Consider the following 14,350-nt stretch of genomic DNA (forward strand, 5'->3'; position numbering starts at 1 on the left):
CATCACTAATTCATTACGTAGGTTTCACTGCCAATGAACAAATCAATTATGAGTTTATCGGGCTATTTCACCTACCTAAAGGCCCTAACCTAAGTTCGTTTATCCTGCCCTGAATTTACATTTGCATTGCTATTTGGATCACCTGTCTTCAGTATATTGTAGGTATGTACAGCTAGTAAAAACGTCATTGAGCATTGTTTCAAATTGTGTAAACCTTTACTGTTTGATAGCACGGTTCTGTTTTACTACGATATGAAACTCACAGGTGTTTTGGTAGTAAGTGAATAAAGCAACAGTGTGGATGCTGCTCGGTGCGGCTGTTGCTGGGAGCTCCAGCCAATCAAAGCCGCAGCGCTGCCATACAAGTACTTTGGGGGCTGGAGAAGCATGACATCATGCACAGCCCCGTCCCTCCCTGCGAAAACAAAGAGTAAAACATATTTATTTCACTACTGCAAACAACAGTCGACGACACAAGCGTCTGCACTGTGATACCCCGCGGGCCCGTCCTTAAAACCCACCTGGGATCTGGCCCTGGTGCTCCGGCGTGTGCAGCGGAGTCTGGGAGGGGCATCCGTCCGCACGTCCGGATAATGGCGGATGGGGAAGCCACCGTGTCTGTGGAGTGGGACAGCAGTGATGGGGGCTTAGCAGAATAACATCCCACTTCTGCGTGTCTATTTTCTCTGTTTAGCTTGGTATTCAGCTCTCGCCATGGATCCAGAGAAAACGTTGACATTTTGCCTCGGGCTGAAGGCTGAGGAGGTAATGCACAGATTTCCTTTGATGCACACACACTGCCAACAGCTGGGCTTCAGTTATTGTGCAGAGCAACATGCTTTCCAAGGTCTGTGTTGTTGTTGACAAACAGTGGCCTCAACTTGTTCTGTAACCATCTGTCTTTCATTTCTTCATCTTGAGATTTTGTATCTGTTGAAATGTATCGAGGACAAAGGGGGCATTTTTTTTGCACCACTGCAGCAAATGTTTGGTTTCCAGTAAAGTCTGTCAGGTATGGCTTTAATTTGGTTGTTTGTGCTTAATGTTAAGGTTTACTGTGAGAGCTCTAGCTAATGAATAACATTGGATAATAGGTTTTTAGAAGCATGGGTCCTCTAACGCACAACAGATGTCCTGACAGATATAGCCTACTGTACTAAAATGTCCTGTAAGGTCATTAACTCTAAACTAAGGGCTACCACAGAATTGCACTTTTTCTTGGAAAACTATAGGAAAGTTATGAGTTGGATATTTATGATTTCAATAGCAGGTTGTAACTTGTTGATAAGACCGCAGTTAGATTTTAAGTTAATTTCTTGTTTGAAATGGAATAGCAAATTTAAATCTGCCGTAATGCACCAAAGATTTCTTTTTAATTTATGCATGTCATTGAAAGAGCTTTGTCTGCCAAACCCTTGTAGCCTCATAAATCTATGTACAGCTGCTTGTCCAGCACAAGAACAGCACAATGCTGAATCAGGACACTGCTGGCTCCACACTAAGGATGATGTTTCCTTCTTTCAAGTCTGTTGTTGTCGGAAAACTTGTAGGCTTACACAATTGTATTTATTACAACAACATGAAACCTTAATTGGTTTACATCTATTTGAAGGATTTCAAGAAATCTGCTGTATGTTAAGCCAGTGTGCCATATAACAAAAATATTGATAACATCTGACAATAAAAGTCCTGTGGGGAGATTTTGTTGTGCTTGCTTTAATGTCATTGTTAATATTAAGTGCAGTTTTGCCTCAGCATAAGATTTCACCAAGGAAGAGTGCAGTGGTTATCTTTATTGAATTTAGTCTGACGATAAAAGTGAACATCTTAAAACATGATGATTAAAATGGTTTGCCTGAAGTCCAACAAGTCTTTACCTCACCTTAATCACATCTTATTTCCATGCCATCTTTATAATACAACATCCATGGCATCGTGTTCATGACAAAATTACGTAATGGCATGTTTTATTTGCATGTTCACAATTTACTGTGACTTGAATTAAGGCCATTTTACAGAACTTTGAATGTTTTCTTATATCCTGCAGCCGTGCTTCTCCATTCGATCTCCCCTCACTCATGATTCGTGGGTTTTCAGGTGGCAGGAAAAGGCTGACAGGTTTTAAGTCATTTAGTGAAGGTTTGTATGTGTGTGTGGTGGTACTATGGTAAACCTTGGGACCCCAGGGGTGGAAATAATTTGTGGTGAGTCTGTGGTCTCTGGGGAAGTCTGAATGATCACTTCACACCCGTGTGCGTGTACTCTGTGCCGTGTGGTGGATTTACCACAGGAACTCCGCTCCCTCCTGAAACCCTCTTGACTCTGACTTGCATAACCGTAAAAAAGCTTACTTATGAACCTCCTGAGGTTATGTTTGACAGGCAAATATGCAGCATGACTTCTCTGCTGGCCTACGCAGATAGACACATTTTGCAGGATATCTTATTTATCTATGATTAGTTTTTGCAAAGTTAATACAAAAAAATAGCTCTTGTTGAACAGTTGATTGTCAGTAGGGATGTCATTGATAAACCTGAACTCTGGTATTTATCAGACCTCAATACCTGTTTGGTATCCTCTAAAATGTGTCTGCAGCACAGAATATTTAAAATCCCCAAGTAGCCAATCGAAAGTTTGTATGCTTTGATCATATTTTGTGTTGTTTAAATGGTAATTTTTAGAATATGTCATGAAGGAAGGTTATTGTCAGTGCTTGTACAACCAGCTTGGAGCCCTTTGGTTTATATTGCTACAAAGTTAAATTAGTTTGAAAGAACATAATGTATATCTCTCAAAGAAAGAAATCAACAAAATGGTATTTAGGTAAAAAACCTAAATACTGTATTGCTAGTATCGGAAATCGTACCCAGCTATAGATGCACTGCCTGTGAACATCATGTGTTCATGGTCACATGTCGCTGCCAGCATCCACATCACTTTCCTGCAGAAGAATCATTGTCAGTTTGTCTCATGCTCCACCTTCATGTCCTTGCTCTTTCACCAGTGTCATGCGATGTTATGTCATGCATTTTATATAAACCTGTAGATGTACAGGTGTTGCTGATGCATAGGAACAGTTGTATATCATATATTTGATCAAATGTCATTGTTTCTAGGCTAACTAACAGCCACTATTGTCATTTAAACAGCCTCAGGGTAGTGTGTGGAGTTAGCCGCGTGTCACATTCGGCTCATTTTCATTTTGCACTTTTTAAAAAGACAATAGTTGTAACTCAGAACCTGTGGCACTTTGTGCGCATGTGTGCATGAACACACTCTGCAGCCAACATTGTTCCCCATGCTGACTACATAATCAGCAGGCAGCTGTTTACAAAAGCATCAGTGATATGGCTGCAGCCCCCACTGTCTCACATTGTTTCTGGCAGCGGCCCGGCCCCACATCCAGCAGCACACACACAGGGATACAATCCTTTTACTCACTGTGGACAGAGGTGACACAGAACTTTTTTCAATATGTACCGAATTGCACTGGGCGAATGCACATATGGTATTTATTTCCTTTGTAGATGGTATGCAGACTCAAGTCAATATATGTTTATTCACTAGTTTTCCTAAAGGTAGGTCAGCCTGTGTAATTTTTGTATAGGTGTCATTGCCGGCTGAGATGCTACATCTGTCAAAAATACCCTCACGAGACAAACTGATACTCTTTTAAAAGGACCAGATGCTTCATACAGTATGTCACTGATTTTAGTGTAGGAATGCTTTGTCAATCAACATTTTAATCACTTATTTATCATGCTTTTATCAAGTCTTTTGTTTTTCTTGCTTTTAAATACATGAATGTCTTTGGGCCTCTATATGTTTTTGCAAATTGAACATTTCACCTTGGGCCTGCTTTGCTTTTCTCAATTTTCTGACATATTTTAGACTAAACGCTGAATTTGAATGTCCACAGTTTTAGAGCTGTAGCTATTGCATGTATGTGTGTGTTTGAAAGAGAAAGGGAGAATGTCTGGGAATTGGTGCCATCTGTCTGCTACCTCGGCCCACCGAGGAGAAATAGGTTTTGTTAAAAGCCATTGACCTTCCCAGCTCCTTGAGGAGCCGAGTGTTGGGTAACCTGCGGATGGAAACTGCTTTTAGTGGCCTTTTTTTCATGGACTAGAGTACTAGAATGACAGCACAATATATGGGTTGTTTGTGACCTTGTCGGTAATCATACAGTGCCATGCTTCGCATATTTCTTTGCCGTTTATATCATATTATTTCTCTCTGTTTGGCTCCTTTTTAACCATTGTCTCTCTGCCTTTTTCCAGATGACCATGTCCCTGCAGGGCCTGGATGGGACTGAAGCTGCTACGGTAGGGAGCGTGACCTTCAATCACAACTAAACATTTCATACACTAGATAATATAAAACATTGTCCACACATGAGTAAAAAAAGCCTCCAAGCATAACCACAGTGGTTGCTATGGCAAATAATAATAATTTGTTAGCACTTCTCAGCCTCATATGTGGTAACTATGTACATAACAGATATAGCAACCAACCTGTTCTTGCAGCATTATTACTGTAGCGTCTGAGCTCCTCTAGACTCTTCTCGCCATGTATTGAAATGTGACAGCTTTTTATGATGTGTCCAAAATATAATATTGAAAGTATGGCTTCAGATCTTCTCTCTTCATCACTGACCTGCTAATGAATAAGATGTAATGTTTAAATTCACAAAGGGTTTTCCATTTCTCGTTTTAGGTGGCTGTTTCCCAGAAGGAGCGAACAGTGAATAAGGTGTGAGGTGTTTTTTTATTAACCCACAAACTGTAGCCACCATCTTAAAGCTGCCGTAATTAATATTTCCATGCAAAAATGTATTAAATGTGTAACGTGAAAGGGGTCACTTGTAGCAAGCCGCCCATAGAGAATTATCAGCCACCATGAAGCACTACAGAATCATATAGTCAAATCAGGCTCATGTCAACACAGTTTCAAACTAACAAAGGCAGCTTTATTCATCAAAAAGCTCTGGGACCAGTATCACAAAGATATTTTAGGCTAAGTCCTTTTTTATTCAGAATTCATTGTACCGTTGTCTTGCTTAACATACTGTAGTCCAGAAATAATCTAAAGGCTGACTATTTGTGACATATAGTCAAAGTCTTTCTTTGTGAAACTGAAGATGCCACTGTACACTACCTGCACAGACAACATGAGTGACTATCTTGTGAACCTAATCGAGCATTTAGCTACTTAAGAGACATATATTTCCCTTATGAGTTGGAGGCCAAAACAGAGCTATAATACAGATACAGTATAGATTGTATTGGATTTATTTATCAGGTGAACATGGTAATGAAATGAATGCTAATGTTACTCTAACATGTCGGCCACAGTTTATCAGAATCAGAAACAGGTTTATTCCCAGGTAGGTTCGCACATACTAGGAATTTGACTTGTTGTCATGGTGCATACATAAAATATAAAAAACAAGAAATCTAATATAAAACAAAACAAATCTATAATTGATATAATTTATCAATAATATGTCAGTATATACAGCTTATTGTGCCACCTGGGACATAAAAGTCAGATTGAAGAACCACCCTCTTTCAACCCCCTCTCATGGTCTTCATGAGGAGATGGAGTTTTCTCAGTAGTCACAACGATGGCTTGATTGTCATAATTTGACTTAAGTATGGATATTTGGGTTAGGCGAGAACGTGGTAATATAAAGATGAGATTGAAACCCCTGTGTCCGTTTAAAGATGGTGTAAGATGTTAATGGCCTCCTGTTCTGTCCTGACCTTATCTTCTGGTTAAAAGCCTTGAAAAAAACCGAAGCGGATTTCAGGTCAACAGTCATATTACATTTGCATGGTTTGAAAGGTCCCTGCACTCATACTTTTCAAAAGGAAACCATAGTCACACCAACTATTGAACTTTTGCAGTTCATAACATAATTTTCTCTGGTGATATGTGATGCTTTGTTTCGTCCACTAGGTGGTGAAGAATCACGGGGGCTCAGGTAGCCAGCCTGGTGTCAGCCCCAAGTACTGTCCAGGGGTCAACAACAACCCCGGCTACCTGTGTGAGACGGGGCACTGCTGCGGAGAGACGGGCTGCTGCACCTACTATTATGAACTCTGGTGTGAGTCACCTGACTTTACTTCTTCTCTACTGTGTTACTGTAACAAGGTCATGAGGCCAAGGCTGCGCTCTGTCACGTGTATTATTCAGTCCTGCCAGGATGTGTTAGGTGAACTGCACACAAAACAATCAGATTTTACACAGTTCCATTACATTCTTCAACATATACCTGGTAATTGGATTTATAGAGCATTGAATGGATTTATCAAACCAGCATATCCAGACAAAATGTAAATTAAATAATCCGACGTAATAAATGTTGTGCATTTAATGTTATGAATTTATTTTCAAATGAATTCAGACAGACACCATGAGTCAGTTTTAAAATGTCTAACATCTCTCTTGCAGTGATGAACTTTTATTGATATAATCGTCTTCTATCACACATTGAACCTATACTGTATATGTCTGTTACATTCTCAATTATGAAACATTTAGGTTTACCTAATTGATAGGTCCTTTTGAGCTTTTCCCTTCACCCTTCACATTAACTTTCGTTGTTGTTATTGTGTCATTGGTTTAATCTTAACTTGTATCTAAAAATGCTTTCAGGGTTCAAGAAATAAACCCTAGGAAGCACCAAACAACAGTGTTGGGCTTCATGTTGCAACACTCTCTAGTTTAATCTGATCATACGGTCAGATCACAGTATCAAATATTTGGAGATTTAAAGAAAAAGTTAGGGGTTAAGTAATATGATGTTGTTGAGGATTTATACTCCACTCCCCAGCTGTACGCTGATTAAAACCACTGAATTTCTAAGTGGTATGTACTTATAAATTTCATGGTCAAATGAATGCAAACAAAGCAAGGAAATTCCTCTTAAATCTTAAGGTTTTCTTTGCAAAGTTTACAGTAGTAATGTAAAACTTAAAAGATTTTTACGTGATGGCACAAAATATCCAAAACCACCATTATTGTCGCGTCTTATTTGAATAGATGAACAGAACAGATGATTTGTTCCGTTCATATCAATCTTTGATTATTGTTGGGTTCCCGTTGTGTGCAGGGTTCTGGCTGCTGTGGACGATGCTGATCCTCTTCAGCTGTTTCTGTGCTTACCGCCACCGCCGAGCCAAGCTGAGGATCCAACAGCAGCAGAGACAGAGGGAGATCAACCTGATCGCCTACAACGGAGCCAGCAACTACCCTTCCTCCATGCTTGACCTCAGTAGGTTTATTCATCTTCTTTTATTCATATTATCATTATTTTTGATGGTGTAGATCTGCTGTCGGGGGAACTGCAGAGTCAGAGACTTTTAACATCAATGCTGCAAAGAAAAGTTGGAACAACATAAAGCTATTTGACAATATTATTTATAGTGCATTGGTTCGACAACTTGTTTCTCGAAAGCTGGGAATCAATATAAAAAATGTTGGTGAGTTAGTTATGTGGGATTGACTAAAGAAAATACTGTGCCCATGTTAATGAGGAAGCATGTGAGATATTTCTCATTGGTGTGTTTTAAATAGTTTTTGGTCACTAAGGAGGTATGGATCCACAGGCAGCACTTGTTAGTAAGTTACCCTCGTTGTTGTGATTTATGTCAGATGCATATTAAAAACGGTCTCTCCAGTCTTGTAGCACACTTCACATTTGAGCTGATGTGTGACATTTCTTTCGTCTCAGGTTTTCTGGCATCCTTCAAGTTGCCTTCCTACGAGGAGGTGGCGGCGCAGCCCTGCACCCCTCCTCCGCCTTACAGCTCCGTCTTTGCCCTGCAGGGAGGAACCATGGGGGGTCCTAGCTCCTCCTACGCTCATTACCACCACCGCCACCCCTGCCCTCCCTATCTGGGCCCCGGCCCCGGTCCCAGCGGCCTGACTTCCTCTCAGAGCTCTGACAACTACACCAGCTGCTCCTGCGAGTCGTGCTCCCTCACCTCCCCCTCCAGCACCTCCTTCTCTCTCCAGGTGACAGACGAGACGTACAGCAGCCACTTCTCCACCCCCAGTGAAGCAGGGTGCGACTGCGCCGTCATGCCGAGGCTCGGGGCCAACTTCACTCCGACTTCTTCCCCGACACCTCCTTCACAAGTTCCACCTGATGTTATACCTGCCGCCGCCCCAGATGTCATACCCATACAGAGAAGGTCCCCTAACGGCAGTGAAGGGGTCCCGCTGCCAGCTCTCTCTCTCCCTCTACACTCTCGTCCTTCACACCCTTCTCGCCTGCCACTTTCTCCCCTCATCCTGTTATCCTCCCTCTCTCCTGGTCAAGTCCATCCTCTCCTCTTCTCAGACCCACTTGGAGCCATTCAGAGAAGCAGAAAAGAAGAGGTCCTGCCTCGTGGTCCGCCCCCCAGACCCGCTGTGTCCCCCCCTAAGCCGGCCCTCTTCGCTTCAAATGTGGCTGTTTTAACATATTACAACAACAAAAAAGAGGAGCAAAAACGAGAAGAGGAGGAAGAGGAAGAAGAAGAGGACGAGGAGGATCATTTCCGGCATCGCAGGCTAACGGGTGACTCGGGCATCGAGGTATGTCGTTGTCACGTGAAGAGAGAAGAGCAAGAGGAGGAGGAACTGCAGAAGGGGCGTTTTGGGAAAGGAGGAAGAGAGGCTTTGCAGGAAGAGGAGAGGGCAGACGTGCTGCACGACAGCGTGGACTGCTCCCTGAGAGCGAGGGCTGCCGCTCACTCACCGCTATCTGAAGACTGCGCTGAACAACGAGGCCTCGTCTCCTCATCCCGCAGAATCCTCCAGAAGACGGGCGAGGCCATCATCACTGTGGAGTCCTCGTAAGCTGCCAGCTGATCCAAAAGAGAAAGAAGTGAGATGAAAATGCTTGATAGCATCTTCATGGATCAAGACTAGTAGGTGAAAAGTCACTGAAGAAAAGTCTTGCAGGTCTTACTTTAATGGTTGGAGACGGGATGAGAAATGAAACCTCTTGTTTTCTCTTTATTTAAATGAGAAACTCCCAGAGAAGCCGACACCTGAAAACCCTTTTTTTAAGTTAGTTTATTTATGGTTTAGGAAAAGGCATATCTTATTCTCTGAAGTTATGAAAAATTCTAACAAATTGCTCTTTCCCCATCTCCATTTTGACTAGTGGCTCAGTGTCATATCTCTATGTTCTTGTTGCTTAACATTGCTAAAATAAACGTTTAGCTCCATAGAAACAACATGCCTAATAGTCAGTGGTTCCCAGCCTGGTGGTCAGGACCCCTCAAGACGTCTCCAGATAACTCGAGGTGTCTTGACGACTAACCGTGTAAGAAAGTAGAAACATATTGGTATGATAAAGAAAAAACGACATAATGCTTTATCTAATATCTTTTTTATGTGAAACTATTAACAGTTTTTTGTGCACTTCAAAGTTGTTCAATAAAACAATCGAGAGGCAAACATCTATCTTTAAAGGGCCTGCTTTAAAAGTCTTGGTGTATGAAATGTACGAGGGGTCCACACATTAATATTATTTTATGTGAAAGGGTCACACCAGCCACGGTTGGGAACTGCTGCCTGGGAAAGCATATTACTCAAATAATCTCAGCAGCAATGAAGAAGACTGTCTATCATCAGCTCACATTGTTTTAAATTGAGGACAAATTTATATTCTAGAAGTTTATGAAGTTAAGTCACTCAAAAAAGTATTTTCAAAAGAGCAGATCTAATTTATTGTGTCTCTTGATCCTGTTATATAATCTTAATTCACAGGATCCTACCTTTTTGAAGGAGGTTCACAACTATTGAATAGTTCGAGGTATGTGGTGACCTTTTTAGTTGTAGGGTGATTTTATTTGCTTTCACCAGCCTACTTCCCTCTGTTTTAGAGGAAATAAGAAGGGAACCATTTTGACTGAATTGTGAAGTGTGTGTTTTTATACATTGTCTTATGTTGCTCCCAATAGGAAAGGGGTGCCAACTTTAATGATATCGTGTGGGTGGCAAAGCTTTACAATGGTAATATATTGTTGTTTCAGACTGTTACATGATTATACTGTATAATGAACTGACTGTTTGACTTTGGATTTAATGTTGTTGAACACGTTTTCCTGGTTGGAAACCATTTTTTTGCAAGGCAACATAAATCTGATTCCTCCATGGGCGGACTGTTGGGTTTTTACGAGGCAGAAACTTTAAGCCTAGTCTCCTCACTGTTATTGAATGTAAAAGGTTATGCATCGCAACAAAAAGGAACATTTAAATTGTTTACTGATAATTTTTATAGAATGCAGCTTGACTGAAAAACCTCTGGAAAAGTGTCCAAAACTGCAGCAAGGCAATACAATCTGCCAGGTGTGGGGTTTGAAATAAAGTGCCGATTGTAATGTCTGTCTGAGGCAAGAAATGATTGTGAGATATCGATGGTGTAAATGTACGAGGTAAAGGGTTTGGAGTCAGAGTAATGCCTCTTTATTTTCTGTGGCTAAAAGGTGGTCACTTCTGAGAGTTGGACTGCTTTTCTCTTAATGTATCCTGGCTGATCCTTTTTTGTATTTAAAATCATTAGTCAGTTGCACAGTGTGTAGAGAATAGCCTCACTGTGAGGTAGAAACTTGTTGTAGATGCTCTTACTTGCTAGGATTGTGTGAAATTGGATGATAGCACAAATGTACTCTTGTAATTAATTCTCAGTGCAAAGTCTACTAAAGCATAGAACAAGATTTAGAAAGTGAGAATGTCTCCCATCACATTTTTGTACGTGTTTGTCTTGCTGTAGTCAATATGAGACAAATGTGTCTGTTGTTCAATGACTAGACGCCACTTCATTGTGTCCTTGGCTCAGTGCAAAGCCACCTTAAATGTCTAAAGTTGAAGGTAAAGCTTTCAACTCATTTATAGTTCTACGGAGTGAAAACATTGACTGGGTTTGGCTCAATATTACCTTTATTTGTCACAGACAGATCTTGTTTGTATATGGAGTCTAAGGATGTTTGCTTCGTTATGAAGGTCATTTTAACATCCTCTGATCATCTCTTTTGAAAGCTCTCCTGTGATGACTCGGAGGTCATGAGACTGTTCCCCTCCGAACATTTCAATATGAAATCTTTCTGGCGGCTATGGTAAATGTTTCGGCTATATAGTCGGGATTTTTTTAATTTTGTGATAAGTTTAATGGGCGTTTATCAAAGTATATGGTGCCTGGATGAAAATAGACTTTCTGTAAGGCATTGTTATAGTTTACTGCTGCTATGCGAGTGTATATGTGTTTTATGTAAATTGTAAAGTCGTACATCAAATGGTCAAACAATTTCTAGCAGTGCTTAGCGGTCTCTTTATAAAATACACAGTACGCAGTACATGTGAGACTTGCAAAAATAGTATTTAGCAATAGCATTCACACTTTTTTCCTTACTCTAGTTAATGCTGGTTGATAGGAAATTAACTGTTGTGAAAAATACATTTACCTCTTTATTACTGATCCGTGAGCTGTGCTGGGCAGAGGCCTGTGATTGTACATGACTCTGCATTTGAATGCCTTGGCTTAAGGTTTCTCCCAAGTGCACACTCAGATGATCTGGTTTTACATAGGCCCAGTTGTGCCTGTCGTGTATTGTCATTATATTTGGGTCACGGAGCTACGCATCTGTGTTTCTTAGAAATATATTTGATGACGTCCCAAAAGATTAGATAAAGGTTTGAAGGCATTTCTCAAAGACTTTTTTCCTTATCCACACAAATACGGCAGCTGCACATAATGTATCCCCTTGCTTCATGTGTGCGTTGACCATTATTCACATGTTATTTTAGCTGTTACATTTTCTATATTAATTTTACTTTCTATTTTTTCTATTTTTCATATATAATATTGCATTTATTTGGCCGTGGCCCATATGCAACATCTTGTTTATTTAGAGCACAAAGAGGTAAAGTCAGCAAAGAAAATCAAGGAAGGTGTCCCCCAATTCTCCTTTATGACGATTTGTGAGTGTCAATTTTACATAGCACAACCAAACGATAAAATATTTTATGTTATGAAAATTATAACATTTTAAGGAAAATAACCTTTTATTGTAAAAAAGTTGTTTTATCCAGATTGATAAAGACATCTTTCATTGATTTTGATCAGTGTTGTTGTTTTGTTAAATGACTTGACGGACTTATTATTATTAATTTTTTTCAAACAGATGTTTAGCTCTGTGTCTCAAAATGTAATTGTAAGCAAAAAGGGCCCGACCAGAGGCTACTTGGACTCCAGCTCTGATTTGACGTTGAAGCCAAACTGAACTGAGTTCAGTGTATATAGAACTAGTTTGATTTATTTACCTTGTCAGCAGCTAGTATGCACAGACAAAACGCCCAAACTCTACCCTCATTGCCACTGAAGGCCAAGGCCTGATATAAGACTGTTACCTCGCTGAGTTTTGACTGCAAAGGACTGTTTACTTCAACTTATCAAGATAGTATTTACTCTATATTTGTACTGACTTTATTTTGTGATGCCGAGAATTGAAAAATTGAAATTTAAGAGCTCATGTTGGTACGGCTGAAGTGCTGTTTTGCCAGGAAAAAACGAAATATCACTCCCTGTTAATTCAGGATTACTCAATGTTTGCCCCGAGGAAAGTGTTCTCCCCTTTTACCCCTCCCTTTGACAGCAGGATTTTTTAGAAGTATCTTTATGTGATTGTATGTGGATTAGTTCAGATAAATATTGCTACAATATGTGGTGTTCTTTGAGGGTATCCTTGTGCAATTCTACCAGCGGCTCTTCAGTGTACGCATGTGTGAGAGAGTTATCGTCGGCCGTGTTGTTGTGCTGTTTAAATCATCGTTGCTTATTATGAGGCCAAAGTCGATTGTTGCTGGTATTTGTTAACATGTCAATATAAATATCCAAACATGTTTATGTCATCATGAATATCAAGTTGATTTTGTATCTTGGTGTATAGCATAGAGATTTCTGATGCTTACTCTGATGTAAAATCAAAACTAGCAGATTCTCTCATATCTATTTGTTTGGTTGCACATGTCCTGGTGCTGTCCCCAGAAGGCGCAGTATTTAATTTCCTTCAATTCAAGGTTTTTCAATTGATGCTCATTGGGATTCTACCTTGTTAAACACAGAAATCTGCGTTACTTTATTCAGCAAAACTTTGGATTTTGTGTCAAAAATAAAAGCTTCAAAATGCTACCAAATGCATGTCTGTGGTTTTTGTAAATATACACATCTCTAGTTGTAGTTGCCTGAGGTACAAGCTGTACTCTACTTTGAAAAAAAGCAAATGCACTGAACTTATTTCACCAGGGAAGAGCTAAAAACACCCACTCATGAGTGGCTGCCCCTGTGACTCAGGATGAATCATCAAGCTGCACTTACATGGAAAAAAAAAATCCTCTTTTCAGGAGTAACTACAAGAAAAAAAAGTGTTTCAAATGTGTGATCGTGTGTTGCAGGCAGCATTGTTTATCAGAGATGTCAAATGCAACATGCAGTGTGAGAACATCTGCAGTTCCTTGTTGCTAGACATAGTTGTAATATATGAAGTACTGCCATATGCCTAGACAAGACCTGTCTGTTTGCATTGCTCTTCTCCCCCTGATGAGATGAGGAGATGAAGTCCCAAACCTTTGTGTCCCACTAAAAAAGCAAGTTATTACCACGGCTGTATTACTAGGCAAAAACTGCCCAAACCATAGGGGAGCACATTTCATTCTGGGCACAAATGCTCCAGAATTAAATGTATATCATATTAAATATTATTGGCCTGCTTTGCATGACCTTCATTTAGCAGTCTTAATCTTCCATGTTTTTATTCCCAAATGCATGTATTTAACCACCACATGGGATACCCACTACAGTTGCAAAGAAAGTGGAAAAAACAGGGGTTTCATATGGAGCTATTGGACACTTTTTGAGGCATTTTCTTCCAAGCCTGATACTGTTGTGTCTCTCTCATCATAGATACTCCTATTCTGAGGCAGATGAAAGGAGGCCCAGTAGCTCCTGTGGAGGGTACAAAAGCATCTGATATCTAGTGAAGCAATAGTGCCTCCAAATGTATATGAGCTTTATACATTTGCAGATTTTTAAGTCAAATTATAGTTGTCTGCTAAATGACGAGGGCTCCTAAACGCTGATAGGCCCTCAACCAAATGTAGCTGTAGAATGTTTAGCTCCATCTGGTGGTGTGAATTTGGAAGACAAAAACACCTCCAATGTGATTAATAAGATGTTTTTATGTGCAGCAAGTACCTTTATTACTCTATTACATGATGAATTATTCCTGTAGTTTTTTTTTCCCTTTTCAAGTATGTGTGGGCAGTTTTTGACTTCCTTGGAAAATACTACTGG

General features: G+C 40.2%; 1 protein-coding gene across 1 annotated transcript; it reads left to right on the plus strand.

Moving 5' to 3' along the window:
* The first annotated feature begins 317 nt into the window (after positions 1-317).
* On the plus strand, positions 318-13,194 carry LOC307036411 (uncharacterized protein). The gene is made up of 6 exons (XM_079676717.1): positions 318-765; positions 4,281-4,325; positions 4,717-4,752; positions 5,962-6,109; positions 7,118-7,279; positions 7,739-13,194. The coding sequence occupies exons 1-6, from the start codon at positions 715-717 to the stop codon at positions 8,848-8,850; spliced, it is 1,554 nt and encodes a 517-aa protein (XP_079532843.1). The 5' UTR covers positions 318-714; the 3' UTR covers positions 8,851-13,194.
* The last annotated feature ends 1,156 nt before the right edge of the window (positions 13,195-14,350 follow it).

The sequence above is a fragment of the Notothenia rossii genome, assembly GCF_949606895.1.
Source record: "Notothenia rossii genome assembly, chromosome: 1".
Lineage (NCBI taxonomy): Eukaryota > Metazoa > Chordata > Actinopteri > Perciformes > Nototheniidae > Notothenia > Notothenia rossii.